General features: G+C 40.7%; 1 protein-coding gene across 2 annotated transcripts in view; it reads left to right on the plus strand.

The window, feature by feature from the left end:
* The first annotated feature begins 505 nt into the window (after positions 1-505).
* The window catches only part of OSBPL10 (oxysterol binding protein like 10), a 116,822-nt gene continuing 95,998 nt past the window's right edge, over positions 506-21,329 (plus strand). For both annotated transcript variants that reach the window (XM_050333892.1, XM_050333900.1), the window contains exon 1: positions 506-825. In XM_050333892.1, the coding sequence (XP_050189849.1) occupies positions 521-825 (305 nt within the window). In that variant the 5' untranslated portion in view covers positions 506-520. The remainder of the gene's footprint in view (positions 826-21,329) is intronic.

A 21,329-nucleotide genomic window follows, 5' to 3' on the forward strand; every position in this document is an offset into this window, starting at 1 on the left:
CGGGCGCGTCACGGGGGGCGCGGTGCCGCCGCCGGGGCCGGAGGCGGTGTCGGTGTGTGCTCTGCGCCTGCCACGCCGTGGGTCTGCATGCCCGCCCCGCACCCGGGCACCGTGTCCTTCGGGGTCGCCCCTCCGCGTCGCACGGCGTGTGCCGGCCGCGGGCACCATGCAGTCGGCGTGCGTGCTGTGCCTCTCCCCGTTCGCCTTGTGCCTCCGCGTGTGCGGCCCCCGCCCCTGCGCGGCCCCCGGCGCCGCAGCAGCGCCCTGCCTCCGGTCCGGGCGGGCGGGGCGCTCCGGGGGGCGGCGGGCGGGACCCCGCGGAGCCGCGGGCCACCGACCGCCGCCCAACTCCCCGCACCGCCCGGCGAGGAGGCGGTGCGGCGGTTCCCTCGCCCGGCGCGGCCCGGCCCCTTCTCCCCCGGGCGCCGCCCCTCTCCGCGCCGCCTGTGAGTCAGGGCTTTGCCGGGCACGGGCGGCAACCGCGGCCGGAGCGGGCGGGAAGCCTCCGCCGCGGGGCTCCATGGAGAAAGCGGCGGCGAGCGAGGGCGGCGGCAGCAACAGCAGCAGCCGCAGCAGCAGCCGCCCCACGTCGGCGGGCTCGTCCCCCTCGTCCTCCTCCGCCAGCCGCGGGCTCCCGGGCCGGGTGGCGGCCGCGGGGAGGCTGGATGGAGGCGGGGGGGCCGGCGGCGGCAGCAGCAGCCCCGGCTCGGCGGCGGCCAGCCCGGGGGGCGCGCAGGCGCCCGGCAGCGGCGGCAGGCGGCGGGAGCCGGTGCTGGAAGGGACGCTCAGCAAATACACCAACCTCCTGCAGGGCTGGCAGAGCAGGTAAAGCGCCGGGCCGGCCCCCGGCGGCGCTGCGGGGCCGCGTCCTCACTCACCCCCCGCCGCCCCCAAGATGGTGCCCGGGTAACCGGCGCTGCCGCCCGACCCGACCCCTCCCCGGCCGCCGCGGCCCCGGGCCAGGCTCTTTTCCCCTCCGTGCCAACTCTCCTTCCTTTTGTTTCACTTGGTTATTTCCCCAGCCGAGTTTGGCGTAGGAATGGGCGGGGAGGCGGCCCGGTGCGGGGTCGCAGCGGTGCCCCCGGCGCGGCCGCCGCAGGTGCGGGCGGGGGCAGGGGAGGGCTGACGCGGCACATGCTGCTGTCCCTGCCTGACAGGTCCCGCTTCTAAGCTCCTTCCTCTATCACGTTAGTCTCTGTCTTCTGTGAAGTTACCTTGGATGTCTAAAGAATGAAAAGCCGGCTGAGAGCCTCCCAAAATAAAGGGGGGGGAAAATGGCATGCTTGTGATTATTACTATTATTTTCTTTCGTTGTGGAGTGGGACAGTGGAAACAGTTACCTTTATGCTCATAAAATATGTTCTGTTGCTATGTCCTACCTGTTTGACAAGTCCTAATTTATGCTGATACGGTGACAGGCCCAGGTCCTGCAATTTGTTGGGTGTGGACAGGCTGACATGCATCTGTGGAAGTCCCGAGGAAGGTCTGGTTTTGATCTAGTTGTAGGGCAAAATTTTTTACGGAGTTGAAGCCAGACCGTGGTGTTAATAATGCTGTACAGGGATCTGTTGAAAGCAAGAGAGAAGATTTCGTATTAGTATTTTACTTTTTGTTATTCAACCTTGTCCTCTTAGGGGATGGATGAAGATGAGTATCTAAAACTTGACTTTCAATATAAGGCATCACAGTGGTCGTTTTGAAGAGAAGATGATGCTTTAGAGAGGACGTGTACAGAACTAGTTATAAACCGTTGCACAAACCTTTAAAAAGCAAACCAACATTCCCGCCTCCCCCCCCCCCCCGTCCCAAACCTACTGTTGCTGATATTAGGTGATCACAAGCAGTAAGAACATGGGAATGACTGGGACCTTGATATTCTGATAGTAATTTTAAAGTATTTATAAGTGACGGAGTTGCACAAATGCCCGTGATGTTGTGGTGGTGACTCATGTATGGCTCAATCAGTGGTAGGAACTGTAGCAGTACTTCTTGAAGAGTTTCAGGAGCTGGTCTAATTCCAAACACTGGAGGCCATGCATAGGTGTGCCAGCTATAAATGATAATGAATATGGTATGAATTGGATACACATAAAACTTGACTGCAGAATAGATTTAGATATAGAGAAGGCCTTTTACTGTCATTTGGTTACTGCAGTTCTGTTCTAGATTCCCATCACACTTTCATCTGTTTGTTGGTTTATCAGTTCTCCTGTAGTTTTGTTTTAAAAAAGAAAAAACACATTTTGATGCCTAAAATGGTGGATTAAAATCTATGACTAAAAATTAAAAGTCTCACCTCCCCTTTTTTTTACCCTGACACCTCCATCTCTTCTTGTAAAAACAGTAGCTCATTTTACTGTGTGTGACTTTAAGGGTCAAAATCTGGTGAAATTACAAAATAAAGGTAATTGTTTATAAAGCTTTGGATCTAGAGCTACCTGTTGGTTGTATTAAGGAACAGATTGAATCTTTAATAAGGCTGGAGGCTGGAAATAGCATGTATGATCTGTGTATGCCCATTAAAATTTATCTGAAAACATGGAAAAAAGATTATTGTCACTTAAACAGTTCTACCATAGCACTTGGAAATTAATGGCTGTTTATTTTTAGCAGTCTTTTTTAATGTTGCTTTATCATGCTTTGTCAGTTGCCGATTTTATTTCCTATAAATCTGGCCTTTTGAGCAAGTGGTTTATGATGATATAGAACTTTTAGCATAAGTAACTTTTTTAGTTTGTTCACTTACTCCATTCTGTTGGTGTGTGTCTCTGTGGTTTGGGATGTGGAATCTGATACAAATTCTAAACAGATCAGTTGAAACTTGAGGCTTGCAGAAATTAGGCATATTATATAAAGTCCAATAAATGAGTAGAGATCCATGGACTTGGGCGTGGTTGTCTGTTTGGCCTCCTGGATAGTTGTTCCAGAACGTGTTTTCTGTAAATCGGAGCTCAGTCTACAAGAGTCAGTAAGTGACTTCATAGCTGACACCTGCGAATCACTCAAGAGCATGTGTGTTACTGAATGATCATACAAATTAGTTTTGAATTTACTTCATCTGAAAAAACACAAGATTGTTTAACTGCATGATCAATACAGCCAGATGGCGTGAATATAAATAAAATGGAAAAATAAAGCAAAAACTGACAGAGTTCATTTATCAGGGATTTGGAATGCTCTTCTTTAAAGCTTTTTATCCATTAGCCTAAATAATTTAAATGTATTTAATGTTGGCTCATGCCATGTGGTATTGAAGTTGAAAGGTCTTCCTAGGTTATCCAACACTTAGTGTGCAGAGTAGCCTCTGCAAGTCTGAAGAAATTACTGTAATTTGAATTAAAATAAAGAAGTATCACTTTTAAATAAATCTTCCTTTAGCAGGCATATGCAAGGTAGTCTGATTTTGGATGAGGCAACTGGGTATCATTATGGAAGCATAATACCTCGTTTATAAGCACTAACTGAAGTAACTGAAGGCCTCAAATTCAGTCAATCTAGATAGGTGTTTTACTTCTTATTTTAGGAATTTCTGAGGGTTTGTTGTTTGTTACTAGAGAAATCTATTTGTTCTCTTCTAGTATGTAAGAAACAACCTGATCTGGAAGTCAACGAGGTGATTCCTCACCTTTATGACAAGCAGAACAGAACTCCAGGGTGTTTTGGTTGGTTTGAGGGAGTTTGTTGTGTGATGCAGGTATCTAGAGCATCTCTACTAAAGTCTATAACTTTCTGTGGACTTTTTAAAGTGTGGATATGGAGAGCAGAGCTTAAGCTAAAACAGACACTTTGACATAAGAACATCTGTGTCTGGTCTGAGACATTGGGGCATCTGGTTGTCTTTACTATGAAATTACAAATAATTGTGTTCTCAATTGAAGCACTATTATGAATAATTTCTATTGGGATTTACTTGTTATATGTGTATGGGAGTGTAGTAGCTTGTATTTTAAATGGGAGTTGTGTGAGTTTGATGAACAAATACGTCTGTGTAGCATCGTATCATGTCACACGAAACCTATTACTCGTGAATTAATTTGATATTTATGAAACACTTATTGCCTGTGACATTATTATCCTGGTTTTTTTTAACAGATTGGTAAAATGTTGTAAAAAGTTTTAAAACTCCTGTTTACCCAAGGTAGTTGGAAATTTTCGTGTGGTCTGCCTCCTTCTCTCTGCTTTTTACTTGAAAATGTTTTTAGTACTTAAACTTCTAGGGCTTTGTCCTGCAAGAATATATAAAGCTCTGGATCACCTGAATTTGAGCTGGGACTTCAATTTGTGTTTGTAACAACAATAAATGGAGCCCTAGCTGATGGATGTTGTTGCTTTTCTGAGCTGAACTGCTCTGTGTAGGTTGTTCTGTAGCCTAGGTGTTTTCTAAAGCATTTCTTTGCCCTTTTCCTGTTTCTCTTCTCAGTTGAGAAATACATGGTGTTACCAGCCCATAGTTCTTATTCCTGAGCACCACCAGACTTCTTCTGGGACTTAACTGCATTCCCTGTATGTCAACAAAAAGTGTACATTTGAGGCAATTTTGGAATTTTTTGCTCTCAGGGTCTTTATTTGGCTTTGCAGTGCTATGGTGTAATTTCTTTCCTTGTGTAGTTGCAGAGAACATTTGCAATTTGAGTGCTGCCACCGCAGAAAGACCCTTGCAATTTATTCCCAGTGTCCTGAGCAGCAGACAGGATACCACCAGAAGAGCCAGCAGACTTTAAGGGCTGACTTTGTTGGCTCCCAGAGGTTGTGCTGCTCTTGACTATAGCTGTTACGGGAGGGTTTTTTTAAGTGTGTTGACAAAATATGTCAATACCGTATTGTGCTGTAGCACAAATATCTATGTGCAACTTTCATTTTTTAAACTTCTTATATGTATCTTGGAGAAAAAGATTGTGACCTCTTGGAAAGAGAATTGATGAAGGTGTCTTCAAACACAATTCCCTTTGAATTAGATACTTCTGCTGTGGAGTTTTAGGCTAGTTAGCACTTCTAATATTTGCCAATTCTTCGGTGGTATTAGCTCTAGCAATGAATTGTGGCCTTTCTCTGGTGAAGCAAAAATTAGTAGATGTTTAGTAAACCAAACTATATGACTATAGTCGTATAGATATACCAGTATAGCTGCTGGAAGCAGAGTCTGTCCTGGAGAAATAAACTATTTTTTAATATAAGAATAAAACACAGTGTCACGATTCTATCAGTAGACAGTATCTGAGAAGAATAGCCATGCACTTACTTAATGTTTGTAAGGTTTGCTGAAAAGGGAATTTTTTCTGCTCTTCCTAGATTCAAATTAACATCAACCCTTCCATTGCTTATCTTTTCATCTTAGTGTGATTCTGTGGCATATCTATACAGGTTTTAACCTTCCAGGTTTTATTTGTGAAGGGAAGGACTCTGTTTTAAGGAGCTGGAAATGCAACCTTCTCTGTTCCTTCTGTTGTTGGAAATCTGCTCCTAAGGTTTTGGAACTTTGTTTATAATTCATTAGGAATTGTGGAAGCCTTAAATTTTCAAGGGATTTTTATAATATTGCACTAACATTCTATTAAAGATTTTACTTGCAGAAAAGATTTTGCTAGAAAATGTGTTTTCTCTTCACTTGTAGGTTCTGTTTGTAGTAGGAGACAAGGTGAAAAGGAAGAAAACTACTTAAACCCAACTTATTTTAGTTCTCTTGAGTAAGTGATATTTCCTGTGCTGAACACGCAGCACTTGCATACTTACATTACTGAAATTAAGATGTATGTAATTAATTTTAAATAAACTTGGAAATTAAAATGTCAGAAAGTAAGTTAGTAGTAAATTCTGTAAATAATCACATTCAAATGTAAGTTTTCTTTTTTTCCTCTTCCTTTACTTTTTGCTGTTGAAACATTTCTCCCTTAAGTATCATTAATGCTCATTTAAAAAAAAAGAAAAACCAACAAAAAGTAAAAAGAAATAAATCAATCCTTTTAAATGTATATCCCTAATTTCTTTGTAGGAAAATTTCAGTTAAGAAGTATTTTTTCTTTGTTTAGTTAGTGGTTGATTAAACCTAATTGGTTTAGTGACCAACTGGTCGATTTAGTTTGAATAGCTTTTACTGTTGCCTCTAAACCAGCTCTTTTGGGAGAGTGGAGAAGGCAATTCAAACAGCAGAGTCAGAGAAGAAATTCTAACAACGATAGAGGGAGGCTGAGAAATCCACCATTCCCTGCCCTCCGGTGATGCTTGCAAGTAACATTTGGAAGAAGACAACTTTGAACCTCAGGCTGAAATTGAAAAGGATGGTCTTGTGATTAAGGAGTTGATTTGCACTGTGGAGTTGTGACTCTGGTTGGAGAACTGCCACAGACATTTCTCTTGTCCCCAGGCAGGTAACCCAAGTTCTTCATTCCTCAGCTGCTTGTGTCAAAAGGTGTCAGGGCTGCTTATGCCTATGCAGAGGATAAACTCTTATAATGCTTAAGAGGCTTGTTAATAATGTGGGGAAAAAATCTGTTTAAGACAGATGAGACTTGTGCATTTTCACTCAGGCATTATATTTGGGATTTGCAAGTGCACTTCAGAGCTGAGCAGCAGTCTTGTACCAGAGGGAATGAAGTGACAGTCAAAATAGAGTGTGCTCTTCCTTCAGCCCAGATGTCACACTTAGCTCTCAGACAGTGAAAAGAGGTAGCAGTTGGCACTGACACTGAAACAGGCACTTGCCCTTATCTGGGTTTTGTTATTACTGGCTCATATCGCTGCTAGCTTTTTGGATGATGATTTCCGTGCTTAGCAAGGCAGTGATAAATGTGGTTAGAGGGAGCACACATGCACTTCCTGGCTTATTTAAAAAGTCCCACCAGTTTATGAATATGGATTTTGTTCATGCAGGAGAAGTGACAGTAAGTTGCTAAGCTGTGTGCCTGGAGTCATCTCATAAGTATATACGTATTCAAAAGTTTTCCCCAGTCACTTTATATTTAAAGCAGTTGTTTAGTAAAAATAATGTCTTTTTGCCTTAGCTTCTCCAAATATTCCTACTTCGTTCTTTATGATGTATTTAGAAGGCTGAACCGTCTAAATGAAAAGGTTGCTAAAAATTGCCATAATATTGGTTTTTAATGTACAACTATATTTGTTAAATATGTATTATAATGAACGATGAAACAAAAAGTAGTGAATTTGGTTCATCAAAAAATGCGGAGTTTGTTTCCGTAGTCCCAATACACTTATACAACCTTATTTTCAAATATCTTGGCATTATGCTTTAGGTCATATAGGCTTCTGTGGTTTTCTTACTGAGATGTTTGCTTGCTTTTTGGAACCTCATGCAGGGAGACAAAGTTTGTTTAGTATTTAACTGTTGCACATAAAAATGATTCAGTGAATGTTCTCTAAATGCTACTGCACTTCACTTTCCAAGATGGCATTTAATTAGTAGGTAATTTAAAGTAGAAGAATGTAGATTCTCCACTACTCAGTTGTGCAGCACAGGCCCTAGAATTTGCCATAGTTTGTCTTCTGTCTAGATTTATATTTCTCTTTGGATATTGATGTGAGAGTTTATCTTCTGGTGATAGAGGATTCTTTACTCTAGCTATGGCAACAATTTACCCAGAGTTAATCACTGCTTAAAAAAATGCTGGCTTTACTTAGTGTGTATCAGCCACTGACTCTTCACTGAATCTCATTATGCTGGACTGAATATATCTCTTATAATTTAAGCTCTATGTGCAGTCTTTTTGAACAGGCTGTGTGGTTATCTTTTGTCTGTATTTGGAGTATCTAGACCAATGGAATTTTCTTGGTGCAAGTTAGCTCTCCCAGTAATTTTAATAATTTATGATAGTCCTGATTATTATTCGGGTTTCAAAGTTTTTGTTCGCATGTGGGCATCAGAAATGTGTACAATTTCAGCTGTGGTTGCACTGGGGGTCAAATACAGGGGTAAGGCATCCTGTTTCCTTCAAATCAATATTTATTCCCTTCTTAAAAAATTAAAAGACCTTTAGCTTTTTAGGTCTCAACCAGTTATTTTTTTAAAAACTAGTCTGTTAACTTTGCTTCTTGAGTTAAACTGTTAGTCTGGTTACACACAACACTGAGATCTCATGTTCCCTGGTGCTGCTTGGGTTCTCCAGACAGGCATCTCCATACTCACACCCTTGTGATTTCCTACTTACTTAAGCTGCAACATCCAGGTGCTTGTCATTCCATTTTCTCCTGGTACCCAATATATTTCTTGATCCAGTGAGTAACATATGGTGTAGTACTACCACAGTGAGTGCCAGAAGTGTCAAAATGAAGGGTAACACTACACTAACTTTTTTTCTTTTTCCCTGGGAAGGTGTTGGAAAGGATTGCTGTGGGAGCTGTCTCCCTGCAGTGTGTTCTCTTCATGGTTAAGATGTTTTTGCATTTTCCCAGTGATCCTTCTTGGGCTTTCTCATGGTGTATGTAGGCCCTGTTTTTTGAGGGGGTAAAAATAGTATTTTGTCTTCTGTAAACAAATAATTATTTTAAAATACAGTTGAGGAAAGTTATTATTAGTTAGAAGAATACTTGGACAAAATAATCAGTAGAATTTCTTGACTCTGAGTTTTTATGAGTCAGTGCTTTTCCATGTGAATCCTCTATCTTGTAGTTATGACTTTTGTCACTAGATGTATAATTTGACAGCATTGGAAAGCATGATGTTTGCTGATGATTTTTGTCCCTTCATCTAGGTTATTGCTAAGCACTCCTAAGTCAAGAACTGATTGCCAAGGAACCCTATTAGAAATACATTCACTCAAATAACCTCATTTAGTTATATTTGGAGGCTAACGCCATCTTTTAACTGTTTTTCAGTGCATTTAATGTGTAGTTTCATCCATTTTGGGGTGAAAGCCAGGTTGGATGAGGCCTTGAGCAACCTGGTCTGGTGGGAGGTGTCCCTGCCTATGGCAGGGGGTGTTGGGATTAAATGATCTTTAGGGTCCATTCCAACCTCTTAATATTCTATGATTCTATGAAAAAGTATTGTCCAACCTTAACCTTTTTGGATCATTCACTATGTACTTGGGAAAACCTAACAATTTTGTAAGGGATGTCTTCCTGATAAAATTACAGTTTGAAGTTTGGACTACGAGTCTTCAAAATAAAAGACAGGGCTACACTGATGTGTAGTATTAATTGCTTGGTGCTTGTCAGGACCCTCCTGTACGCTAAATGTGGTTGCTGTTGGGTATCACAAGTGTTGTACAGCATTTGCAGGTGTGTTAAGGCTCTTGACTGAGAAGATCTTAGGTTATCAGTTGGATGTTTATAAGTCGAAATTCCTAAATTACTTTTTTTTCTTTTGTTTTGAATAAATTACTACTACAAGATCATATATCAAGTACATATTTCTCAGTGACATAGGAAATTGCTGTTTTTCAACTGCACAACCTTTTAGAGGTTGTCTGTTGCAGTATTAAGAGCTGTGACTTACACAGCTTCCTTTAATCATGTTCCCAATACTTTTTTACAAAACAAGTCAATGATTATTTGGTTTGCTCGAAAATGGACTTGGAGCACAGTTAAGAATTGTGATGGGACAACTTGTCTAAGTCATTCAACAGCTTATCTTAAAGAAGTACATAAATGTAAGTTGGGATTTTGTGTTGATAAAGCTTCAGTGTTTATCTTATATACAGAATTGTGAACCGCACCCACTTACAGCTATGTTGGCTGATACATCTTTTATTGAGAGAGGATAATACTTTTATGTAAGGGACACACAACTCTGGGAAGATCTGTGCACTGCAGAAAGAGTAGTATGTTTAACCTCACTAGGAGGAGGGATGTATGTGTTTTTCTAGCTTTGAAATACGAAGAAAACCTTCCTGGTAAAAGGAGACTAGTTTAAGCAAATGCAGGCAAGACCAGGTATTCTGCTATTTTTGTGCTTGAATTTATGAAATTAAAAAAAAAAAAAATAGAGAAAAGGGAAGATGAGGGGAAATTACCAATTTCTTTTCTATTGCCATTATTTGGAGTTGTGTCAGGTTTCTCTGCACTGCTTTTGTCATGGTGGAAGACAATGAACTTGATAATGAAGACTCCAAACTGTAGGCAAATTAACTCTATCCCAGCCCAAACCAGCACAGTGGAGAAGCAAAACGTGTTGTTCATTGCTGCAAATATTTGACATTTTGCAGTGGCACAGTCTCCTGCTCTTGAAAATGGAATAAAGCAATATCTCTCCCCGCTTCTCCTTTTTTTTTTTTCTTGAAAGGTTTGCTTTCCACTCTCTAAAGTGTAGTGTGGGCTTTGTCCTCTCTTGTCCTCTCTGCTTTTCACCTGTGTTTTATCTTACCTGCTTGGTGGACTTTGTTTTGTGACTGTTTGTGGTGGGTTGACCTTGGCTGTTCACCAGGTGCCCACACAACCGCTCTATCACTCCCCTTCCCAACTGGACAGGGGAGAGAGTAAGGTGGAAAGACGGACTTGTGGGTTGGGATAAGGCAGTTTATTTAAAGCAGAAAGTAAAGTGGAAGCCTGCGCGCGCAAAAGCAAAGCGCAATATAACGTGGCCATTGGAGAAAGTGGCTGCCTGCGGAGAAACCGTCATGCATGCTGAAGCCCTGCTTCTTGAAAGTGGCTGACCATCGCTGCTCATGGGAAGCAGAAAATAAACTCTGCTATCTTTTGCACCTTATCCTTATCCTTTTTGGCGCCCAACGTGGGGCGAGATAAAGACAATTGTATGTATATGTTGCATGCTATAGTAATAGTAGCTAGTGAATAGCAAGCTCCTGTGCGGGACACGGAGTTTACTGGCTGCACTGCGTATCACTTTGTTTTGCTAAGTTTTGGGAACATACCAATATAAACAATGGCTCCGTGCTTTGCTTTTACACTAATGGCATTGTTATGCTGGGGGAGTTATCTTCTGGAGAACTGTCTGGGAATGATGGAGGAATACAGCTTCCCCCCACCCCTCCTTCCTTTCATGTTCTCCCTCTTCCCCTCAGCGGTGCAGGGGGGCAGGGAATGAGGGTTACAGTCAGGTGGTGTTTCTGCCGCTGCTCAAGGAGAAGAGTCCTTCCCCTGCTCCCATGGGGTCCCTCCTATGGGAGACATTCCTTCACAGACCTCTCTGGTGTGAGTCCATCCCATGGGCAACAGTTCTTCCCAAACTACTGTCCTGTGGGTCACTCCTCCATGGGGTGCAGTCCTTCATGAATGAGCTATAGTGACAACAAGTCCTACCTGGGAAAAACCTGCTCCAGCATGGGCTTCCCTCTTCAGGGGCTGCTGGTCTCTAGCAGGACCCCACTCCATCTTGGGCCTCCCATAGGGTCACAGCTTCCTTTGGGCACCTGCTCCAGCATGGGCTTCTATGTGGGCTGCAGGTGGGTCTCTGCACCCTGATGGTCCTCCCTGGGCTGCAGGGGCACAGCTGCTCCACCATGGTCTGCACCATGGGCAGCAGGGGCCTCAACTCTGGCGCCTGGAGCACCTTCTGCCCCTCCTTCTGCACTGACCCTGGTGTCTGTATTGTTGTTCCCATGGTCTCACTCTACTCTTCCCTGGCTGGAATCTCTTCTGTGCCACAATCTTCTGTTCTTAAATATGTTATCACAGAGGCATTACTTTTACTCCTGATTGGCTTGGCCTTGGCCAGCGGCAGGAAGTCTGTCCTGGAGCCGGCTGGCATTGGCTCCATGGGACAGGGAAAGCTTCTAACAGCTTGAAACAGAAGCAACCACTGAACCCCCCCGCCCCTCTACCAAAATCCAGCCACAGAAACCCGCTACGCTGTTGGGTTTGTGTATCAAACTTAATCCTATTTTTATTATGCCAGTACAAAGAAATGGTAGTTTGACAATAGAACAAGGTAAGCAGAAAAAGATATTGAATGGTTGGAGAGGTTTAGAGAAGGAGTTAAAGTCTCTGGAGGAGGACTTATGGAGATAAAACACATTTAAGTGACAGAACAAGGGGGAATGGCTTCAAACTAAAAGAGGGTAGGTTTAGATTAAATGTTAGGAAGATATTTTTTATTGTAAGAGTGGTGGAACACTGGAACTGGTTGCCCAGAGAAGCTGTGGATGCCCCATCCCTGGAAGTGTTCCAAGATTAGATGGTGTTCTGAGCAACCTGGTCTAGTGAAAGGTATCCCTGCCCATGACCATTCTATGATTCTATTCTATGGTTCTATGAAAGAGGAGAAACAGATGAGAAGGAAGTAGATACTGAAGACAGCACAAAGCTAGACCTTTACCTCTTTTTTTAAAAAAAAAAGTCTGAAAATGTTATAATGTGAATTCGGAATTATGTCTTGAAAATCCAAGTGAGATGAATAGTGTCATTAAGAATGGCACACGTGAAGTAGTGAAAAAATTAGTATTTTCTAAATTGCAGAATGTGTGGTACAGTGAGAATTTTTCTGGTTTTTCTTTCTTCCCTTCACTGCCTTCCATAGCAGAACTTATTTCAGGCAAATAGAGAACTGATATGAATTGCAACCAGAGGAAGCTACTGACAGTGTCCACCTGGATATCTATTAACATGCCAGGCTTACCTTTGCCCTTGTAAACACAATATTCTTTATGTGGGAATTCAAGCATTTGTGATGATGAAACTGTTTTCTTATTGAAGGTTATAAGTATTGTTTCTTCATTTTTGATTCAGTGATCTGGATTTTTGTACATATACAAAGCAGCAACCTAATGCATAAAGGTCTATAGAAGTACTTGTTCCTCACAAGTCTGAATACTCTTTTTTCAGAAGGATCACGGCTAATGCACTGCATATCTCAGAACATATCAATGAAATCAATCCTCTCATGGATTCTTTGGACTCAATACATATGTTTCTAAGAAACAGTGTTGACAAGATACTTGGTTGTAAGGATGGCTGCATATCAACTGTCAGGATAAAGACCAAACATAGAAACTTAAACTTCTCATTTCAGTCAATGAATTTATAGTCCTAAGAGTAAAGGCAAGGGAAAAACTATTGTTAAGTATTGTCACAGAGAGCTGGAAAGTTCCAACTATCCTAAGATGATGCACCATGCAGGAAAGGTCTGGTTTCTGCAAAGCTTTGTTCGAACTAGCTGGGAATGAACCAGCGTGCTGATCTTGCTGTCAAGATCCTTACTTTGTATATTATATTTTCTTCCATGTGATGTGTAAAGAAAATACTGCATTGGATATTTGTTCTTCCTAACCTGGAACATTTTAGACTATGGATAAAAAGAAAAAAATATTAGGAAGAACAAGCAGAAAAGAAGACGTAAAATTGAGAACTTAAAAAATTTCCAAAGCAAGACCTTAACTTGTTTTCTGATACCCCCTTCTGTATCTATGTATGTATTTAAAATATATGCAGCTCAAAAAAATCGCATTAGCATAACATAGGTGAGTTCTCAGCCCTTTATATATGAGTGGAGTGAATGTTACTTGTTGAACAGGTTCTGTCAGTGAAATAATATTTTAAATTAAACTTGCAGTTGGGAGAAATGCCAGCATTCATGTGTTTCAATTTTGCGAACCTAGATGATAAATTATCTGCATTTTGAAAGTGAAAATAACAGCTGCTGTAGGCACTGCAGTAAAAACACAGAACAAGTTTAAAAACAGATGTTTTATTCTCTCAATTTGCACAAAAATTACTGTCCAAACAGCTGTGTTCAGAAAGCATTTGCCTGCTAGAAAGTATCTGGCAGTTCATGTATTCACTTTGAATATATCAGAATACTTTATGTCTAGAACAGCTATAGGAATATACCCTCAGTGAATTGTATAAGAAGTACAGTGTGGAATGAGGGAGGAATGAAGAATTAATTGGTTTGAGGACTTTTTCTACATGGAAATCACCTTTAAAATCTTTGTTTTCCTTTCACAGGTGGTAATCAGCTGTTGTTATTATAAGTTTCTTGCACATGAATTATATGAGGAGTGTAGTTATGTCCACAAGCCAGAAATCACTAGATGAACGTGAGGCAGGTATCAGAAAGCCAGATTCTTGAATACAGAAGCTTTGTATTGGCTTTATAACCGATTACCTAGACTGAGGAAGACAAAGCACACTTCAGATGAAAAGTTGTTTCAAACTGTTTTGCTTGTCTGTTTTGTTAGAAATGTGCTTAATACTTTGAACACACCATAATAATGGGAAAACCCAAAAAAATTTGCATCCATGAGTTTGCATCCTTGTCAGTACTGCAGTATTGTAATGCCTTACTCAGTAAGAATAAAATATTTAAACTGGGTTGTTGCGCAACTATTCTATTTTTTAAACTTTTAATACCGTATTTGTGGAGATAGTGTTTTCATAAAACTCTCTTTAAAAAAAAAGATTTTTCATCTGAAAATACCTTGGGTACTTCACAAAATTTTAACAAACATAAGATGTAATGCTGAACACTAGTGAAGTTAGAAGAAGAGGTACTGGATCTCTTAACAGCACATCATTAAGTCATCACCAATTTAAATATATATTGTTTTGCTTTTCTTGGTGTAAAGCTGAGGTCTGCAGGTGACTTTAATTGATTACAAGACAGTTTTCAAATCTAAACATTACTTTTTCAGTTTACAGGAAGGTTATTATTTCTTGAGGTCTCTTATGCCTTAATGGTTTTAACTGTGGACTAGAAAGTAACAGTGAAGTTTCTGGCTCCTGGCAATGATTCTTGCTGAGGACAGGGCATTGCAAAACAAGGATGAACTGTGAAGGTCTGGCAAAGAAATCAGTGAACTGTGACACAACCTCTATAAAACTTTGCTGACTCAAGGCAGCTAATTGAAAATTTATGCAATAATATCCATCAATAGGATGTGGTTTTGCTTTGAATCTTGTTGGATTGCATTATTGAAATACAGCACAGTCAGTACCTTTCTTTGATAGGTTCGTGTTCTTAAAAAGTTGGCTTTAACAAAGTAGCTTCTGAATACTGAAAAGATGTCAACCTGAAATCTGGTTGATCTAAAAATAAACTAGGAGTAGTTTTGAATATACTTGAAACTTTTTCTGCCATTTTTTTTAAACATATAATGATAATACAAACTACTTATACTTGCCAGTCCTGAGTAAAAACAAAATTCTTATGTAGTATGATAATCTTTATTAATACAGTTACTTCCTGTTGTAGAAGATCACTCTGTGAAATTCAGTGAATTTATTTGAAATTCACCATACTGTTCTTCCATTCCATCTCCACCTCTCTGTTGCCATTAACTGTTCTGTTTGTTTTGTTCAAGATGTTTCGGATGTCCCAGGGCCTTTATGTAGTTCTGTATTCTGTTTGTAAAAACTACAGTTATAATTGATCCCATTCCTGTCCAGTGAAGTCTATATATACATTCTCTTTAATACTTACCATGCTTCATACAGTACATCTGTAATTGTTTCACACCCAGTAAGGAATGTAGTTTAGTGGGCCAAGCAAATTCATCATCAGCGTGATATATAGTGCAAGGGATCTAGAGATTGCTGATAAAATATGTGGCTCATATTTTTCTTTTCCTTTCCTTCTTTTCTCTCTCTCTTCTGGGAGGACACTTTAATCTAAACATGCTATTGAGGCTTAATTCAGAATATCCTCTTCTCCTTCCAAGTCCCAGATTGCACTGGTTAGGGGAAAGTTGGTAATTTTTCCAAGAAGTGAAAGGTGGGGCACTTGGTCTGGGAATAGTTCTGTCTGTCTGGGTCTCTTTGCTTCTGGGTGAGAAAAATACAACCAGAGGCGGAAGTACCAGAAACCTCTAATTCCTTGGCTTTCTTCTGTCATTAAATAACTTGCTATCAGGACTGCTAGTTTTCCTCCCAGTTGTTATATTTTGATAGTAAAAACCCCAGTGAAAATGTAATTAAGCTGGAAAAAGCACTGGCACTCATTTTCCTTCTTTTCTAATTAAGACACTAATTTAGACTTAATAGTTGTAAGGAGTTGTGAGAACAGCTAGTATCTTAAAGCAAAGCTCTCGAATGAGTGTGCAAATGTGAGAATCAGTTGCAGTGAGCAATTGATAACCTGTGAGTTGTGACAGTCTTGTTCAGCTGCTCTGTCCTTGCCAGGGGCTCAGAGGTTCAAATTGCTGGTTTCATTTTGCAGCTTTCCAGTAATCCAGTGCTTTTCCAGCCTGTATGTCCTTGCGTGCCCTGTGCTGCTTAGGGGGTGTAGACAGGTGATGCCACTCAAGAATGTTTTTCTGTGGTGGTTTGTGACAGCTGCCCAAGCCCAGCTTTGGTGTGCTCAGCTCTACATGGCCTGGGGTTCATCTGCCCCCCTGGACTCAGACTGGTGATAGTTGTTGAACTGTAGTGAACTGGTTCACAGCCCCTGGGCCCAAGGGCTGTGGGCATGGCATAGCTTACTTCATTCAATGGTTTAAGTGTTGTTGGCCAAAAGAAATCCTGTAATGGATGCTTGTATTTTTGCTGTGCTGTGGACTAAAGGCTGGCAGATCATTCAAAGCTGGAGCTTGGGGCTTCCTGTAGCAGACTGTTTTCCTGACAGTGTGGGAAAAGTATTGGAAGTGTCTCCTTGTGTACTGACCTTTTGTAGAGGGGTCAGGGCTGTAAAAGCTGGTAGGAGGCTTAGGTGGCTGCTCCTTGGGCACAGGGGTTCTGATGGGAATCCCAGAGTTGAGGGATGAGCTGCAGAAAATAGCTGGACTTTCTAAGCAGACCATAGCTGATCACAGGTGCTCATATCTTAGATTCTTATCTTTTCTCTATGCTGGTTTTTAAATGGAAGACTTGAAGCCTTGAGGAGAAGGGCTGAGCAGCTATGAGATACAATCTTGCTCCTTCTTGCTCTGAACAAACAAGTTGGCAGTTGGATATGAAGCTTTTCTATAGGATCAGATAAATCGTACCTGTTGTCTTTTGCATGTTCTAAGGATCTCTCTCTTTCCCGTTTATTTGATCTTGCTTTTGATACTGTAACAGAAAGTGTAGGGGGGGATAGTGCTGTAGTAGACGAACTGAAAAGAACACTTGAAAGCGAGGAGATCAGATATGAAAATGTTACAAGTGCTAAAAATTAGAGGTAGATGAGCTGTAACCTCAGGTTCCGGAGAGGAGGTTAATGACGCGAAGCCTCCTGCGGGTTTTATTCCCCTTGAGCTTAAAAATTGGTTTTTCAGAAGTGATGCTTGAGCAGATTGAGCACAAGTGGTGTGGAATAGGTGTCTCAACTGAGGGAGCTGGAAAGCTTAGTGGAACTGTCAGTAGTAATAGGGAAAGCAGGTGGTATAGGAAAAAATATAGTGCAGTTTCTCACAGATTTTTTTCCTTGAGATGGTGTCAGGCCATCAGGAACAGATGTCTGAGAGACTGAAAATACTTTACTCATGTTGAGTTTTAACTTCCATTAAATAATACCCTCAACTGGATTTAATTATTGGAATGATGAATTGCATGTTTTTTAAAAGAAAAAAAATAATAAAATTATGAAACTAACTTCTTTCTGGAAATGCGAAAACTACTGTATCTCTGCTCTGGCAGTTTACTTATTTATCAGCTCGACTTGTTCTGTGCTTATGTTTTTGGTTTGCTGGTTGCATTGTCTTCTCTTAGGTCCTTGAACTTATTGTGGTGGGTCTCTTCTGTTTTAAAGAGTATTTTATACTTGGGATTTGGTTTATGCCACCTCCTCCCACCTTCTTTCTGTGTGCATTTGCCAGCAGTGGGTTCAGAGGTTTAGTTAAGTTATGGCATGTTTATACTGCTGAAGGAAAAAATGACCACCTTATGTCGTTCCCTTCACAGGAAAAAAGTTCTGTTTCTTGAAACCTCTGCTATTGAATTTCTTCCTGAAATTCTTCTTGTGCATCGTTTCCTGCTCTGTCATTCTTCCAGGGACCGCATAGTAGGCAAGGTGGCTGCTGCAGTTCTAACAGCAAGCATGGGGTTTACTAGAGCAGTCTAGGGTAATGCTTAAAATTATTGCTGGTGGTTTAGTCTGTTATTAAGGACTTTCCTCCAAGTGGGTTGTGCCTTTTTTATTTTTGTTTCTTTTCTCCTGTTCCTTTATCATACCATCTGCTTGGCACTGCTCGAAATTAAACGAAAAGCAGAGAAGGGTGCCTTGTCCAGCGCTGCAGTGCAGAACCAATGTGAGTACTGAGGAGCGTGGTGAAGGCAGGTAGCAGGGTACCAGAGAACACTGCAGAGCAGGAGTAACCTTCAAATGTCAAATCTGTATTAGAAAACAGGACTTAACAGTTTGTGCTCCCTAAAGTGACTGAGTAATATTTCTTTTACAATGTTTTCTTTTGAGAAATAGTAAGGTTTTTGAAATGGCTGTTAAAAAAATTCATTTCTCCTTAGTTTCAGTTTGCAGTTGGCACTAACATTTCTTTTTGGATTTTTCCCTTCTCCCTATTTCTTTGCTTGAGTATTTCTGATTGTAATTTGGGTGTCTCAGATACAGGGAGTGAGAGGAGTTATTTTGCTGGGGGGGAGGGGAGAAATGGAATCATACATTGTCTATTTGTGGTGCCAGATAAGAGAAACTATCAGCTAAGTAACAGCATCTATTAAGACTATTTACAAACAGTTGATAACATTTGAGAATAAACTAAAAGAACACTACAAACAAGTGGAGAAATAGAGAAGTACTTACCGCACCATTCATTTCTTTTTTTTTTTTTTTTTAAATCATAACTGGGGACCAGGAGAAAATCTAGATGGAAGAACTCTTTCAACTGCACTAACACAAAAGACATTAAAATAAATTCTAAGTCATTACTGAAGCGAATTTAATGTGGTAGAGTAATTTTGCTTGCTTCTGATTTTTTAAAGCTGCAGACTTTTGATAACTGAAGGAAAATATACTACTTATAACTGCTGGTTGAGGAAATGGTTAAGCTATAAAAACTTGGTATTTCCTTCTTCCAAATTTCCCTGTAGCATTGAGTTATTACGAATATGGAGGTTGATGAGGATGTTCGTAATGTAGCCTAGATGTTCATGCACTAAAAATAAGATTTGGGGTCCCAGCTGTTGCTAGAACCATTAAATTTCAAGTTTAATAGATATTTCACAACTTGATGTTGCTTCCTGGCATGTGGAAAAATGCCTGCTGCTTTACTATAGTATATTTAATGCTAGTTTTACCTTTACCTTAAAGAGGAGAGCACAAATCTGACCCGAGACAATCTGTAAAAATCTGAAGTTGTTTTATTTCTCTTGTTGATTTAGTTCATTGTGCCATAGCGTTATCTTTTACAGGCAGATGATTCTGTTTTATACCATTGATAAGTAGGGACATTGTCAGCATGATTAAAAGAAATTGGTTTTGCTATAACATTTCATTATTGGCATGATTTCTTTAATACCCATGTACCAGTTTATTGCAAAAGTGAAGAATTTAAACTTCTCTTTTGAAGTTGTTGGTTCGTAGCTGTTCATAGCTCAAAAGTTCATAATTTCAGTTATGGCAAAGGAGTTGATTTGTGTGGGAGGGTAGATTAGATGAGCAATTTCCAAATTGTTTTTATAACCAGTGTAATTCTGACTATAACAATGACAGCGGAAATTATGTTAAGCTTTTAAAAAGTTGCTAGTGAATGTCAGTGATCTGGTGGGGTTTATGTCTTTTTGTAGAGCAGACTGATTGCTTTTGTATTAAGAATGACGTCAAATTTTATTTGAAAGTATCTACTTGCCAGCTGATCAGCCAATATGACTCTTCTCAGTAATTCAGTGAGTTACAGCAGGGGATTTGACAGAAACATACACAATGTAATATAGAAAAAAGAGTTTTGTAATTTTAAAATGTGAGTACATTAGTGGAAACCAATTCGGTGGGACTGTTGGTGTTAAGTGGTGCAAAGTATGTTTTATTGAGGTATAATAATAAATTGACAGTTCAGTAAATTTGATGGAATTAAAAAACGTTTAGCAATGGTTTAACAAGGTTGAATAAGCTTGATGGCAAGGTTCACCTCATTAATTACTGAATGGAAGAAACATGCACAGGAAAATTGAAATCAAGTTAGAATGATTCACACATGGACTGGAGATAAGAGTAAGGAGGACCCTCGTGTTAAGTCACAAGGTTCAGAGTGGACCCCTTTGCTTTCTTAACTCCTTAAGGACAGTATGTGTGGCTGGATCCAGTCTTAGTCTCAGACTTGGACAATAGCTTATGTCTAATATACAGTGTTTGTAATAAGCAGCTATGTGGATTAGCAATATTTCGTTAGTATTAATTCAGCATGCTCTCAGTTTGTTCCCAAGGATCTGTCACAGGTAAGGGCTCTCTCTGCTTAGGGTAAGGAAGGATCTCTTGGTCTCAGATAAGGAATCTCAAATTTTGGGAGGCATCCCTGCTCATGGGGAAAGTCATCTGGCATGCAGTCCAGCTGCAGTTCAGGGAGAGCTCCAGTTGGATCCATCTTGATGGTAATATTTATGGAACGAAGTAGTTGGCTGCTCATGGTAGTGTAAATAAGATAGATGTCTTCATTTTAGTTGTTTCCTTGTTCTGTGCTTTGGTCACCTTGCATTTTTGGGTTTTGAAACCACCTTCTGAAATACTTTTTCTGAGGCACCTTCACTCCCTTGTACATGAGGCGGGAGCTTTTCAGCTCTCAGGTTCAGCCCACAGCCTGAGACCTGTTGCTCCTTAGTCAGCCTGAGCGAAGTTGTGGCCTGGGGTCATGCATATCCAGCACAGACCTGCAGCTGAAAATACTGGCCAGTGGTTTCTATGTGATGCATGTAGTTGTGGAAGAGTTGGATTTCTTTCCTGCTGTATCAATGACTCCACAAAGTTCCTCTTCTATCCAAAGACTGAGCTGGCTGTGTTATTCTTTAGCTAACTCCAACTCTTATTATTGTATTGGCTGTACAGGGACCAGGTGCTGTGTACTGCTACAGGCCAGTGATGGGAACAAAGAAATGAAGGATGACAGAGCAGTAGGTCTGACTTAACACCAAGTAAGGGAAGACTAGTTCAGCTGAACTAGGTTTATACCTTATGTATAACCTTTTTTTCCCATTCATTTTAGTTAACTGATCATAAAAGAATTGTATATATTGAGAAATACCAAAGCTACTTTATTTTCTTCAGTAAAGTAGTTTTGGAATGGAATTGTTCACATAGATTACAAACAATGAAAAGAGGATATCTGTGCTGATTTTCTAAGTCTTTATCCATGGAAATACATAAAATGTAGATCAGATTAAATACGTTTTTTGAAGGATTTTAGTTTCCAGGGGAATGCCGTGTTCTTTAGAATCTCATAACAGTAACCTAAATAGAATTAAATATCTCTGAAGTTGGTGAGAAGTTGAAAAAAAACCTCAATCTTCTCTAATCTAATAATTAGCCTAATGCACATACAATCCAGTGCAGGGGAGTGTTT

The sequence above is a fragment of the Myiozetetes cayanensis genome, unplaced genomic scaffold (genome assembly GCF_022539395.1).
Source record: "Myiozetetes cayanensis isolate MyiCay16 unplaced genomic scaffold, myiCay2020 scf1, whole genome shotgun sequence".
In the NCBI taxonomy this organism is placed as follows: Eukaryota; Metazoa; Chordata; class Aves; order Passeriformes; family Tyrannidae; genus Myiozetetes; species Myiozetetes cayanensis.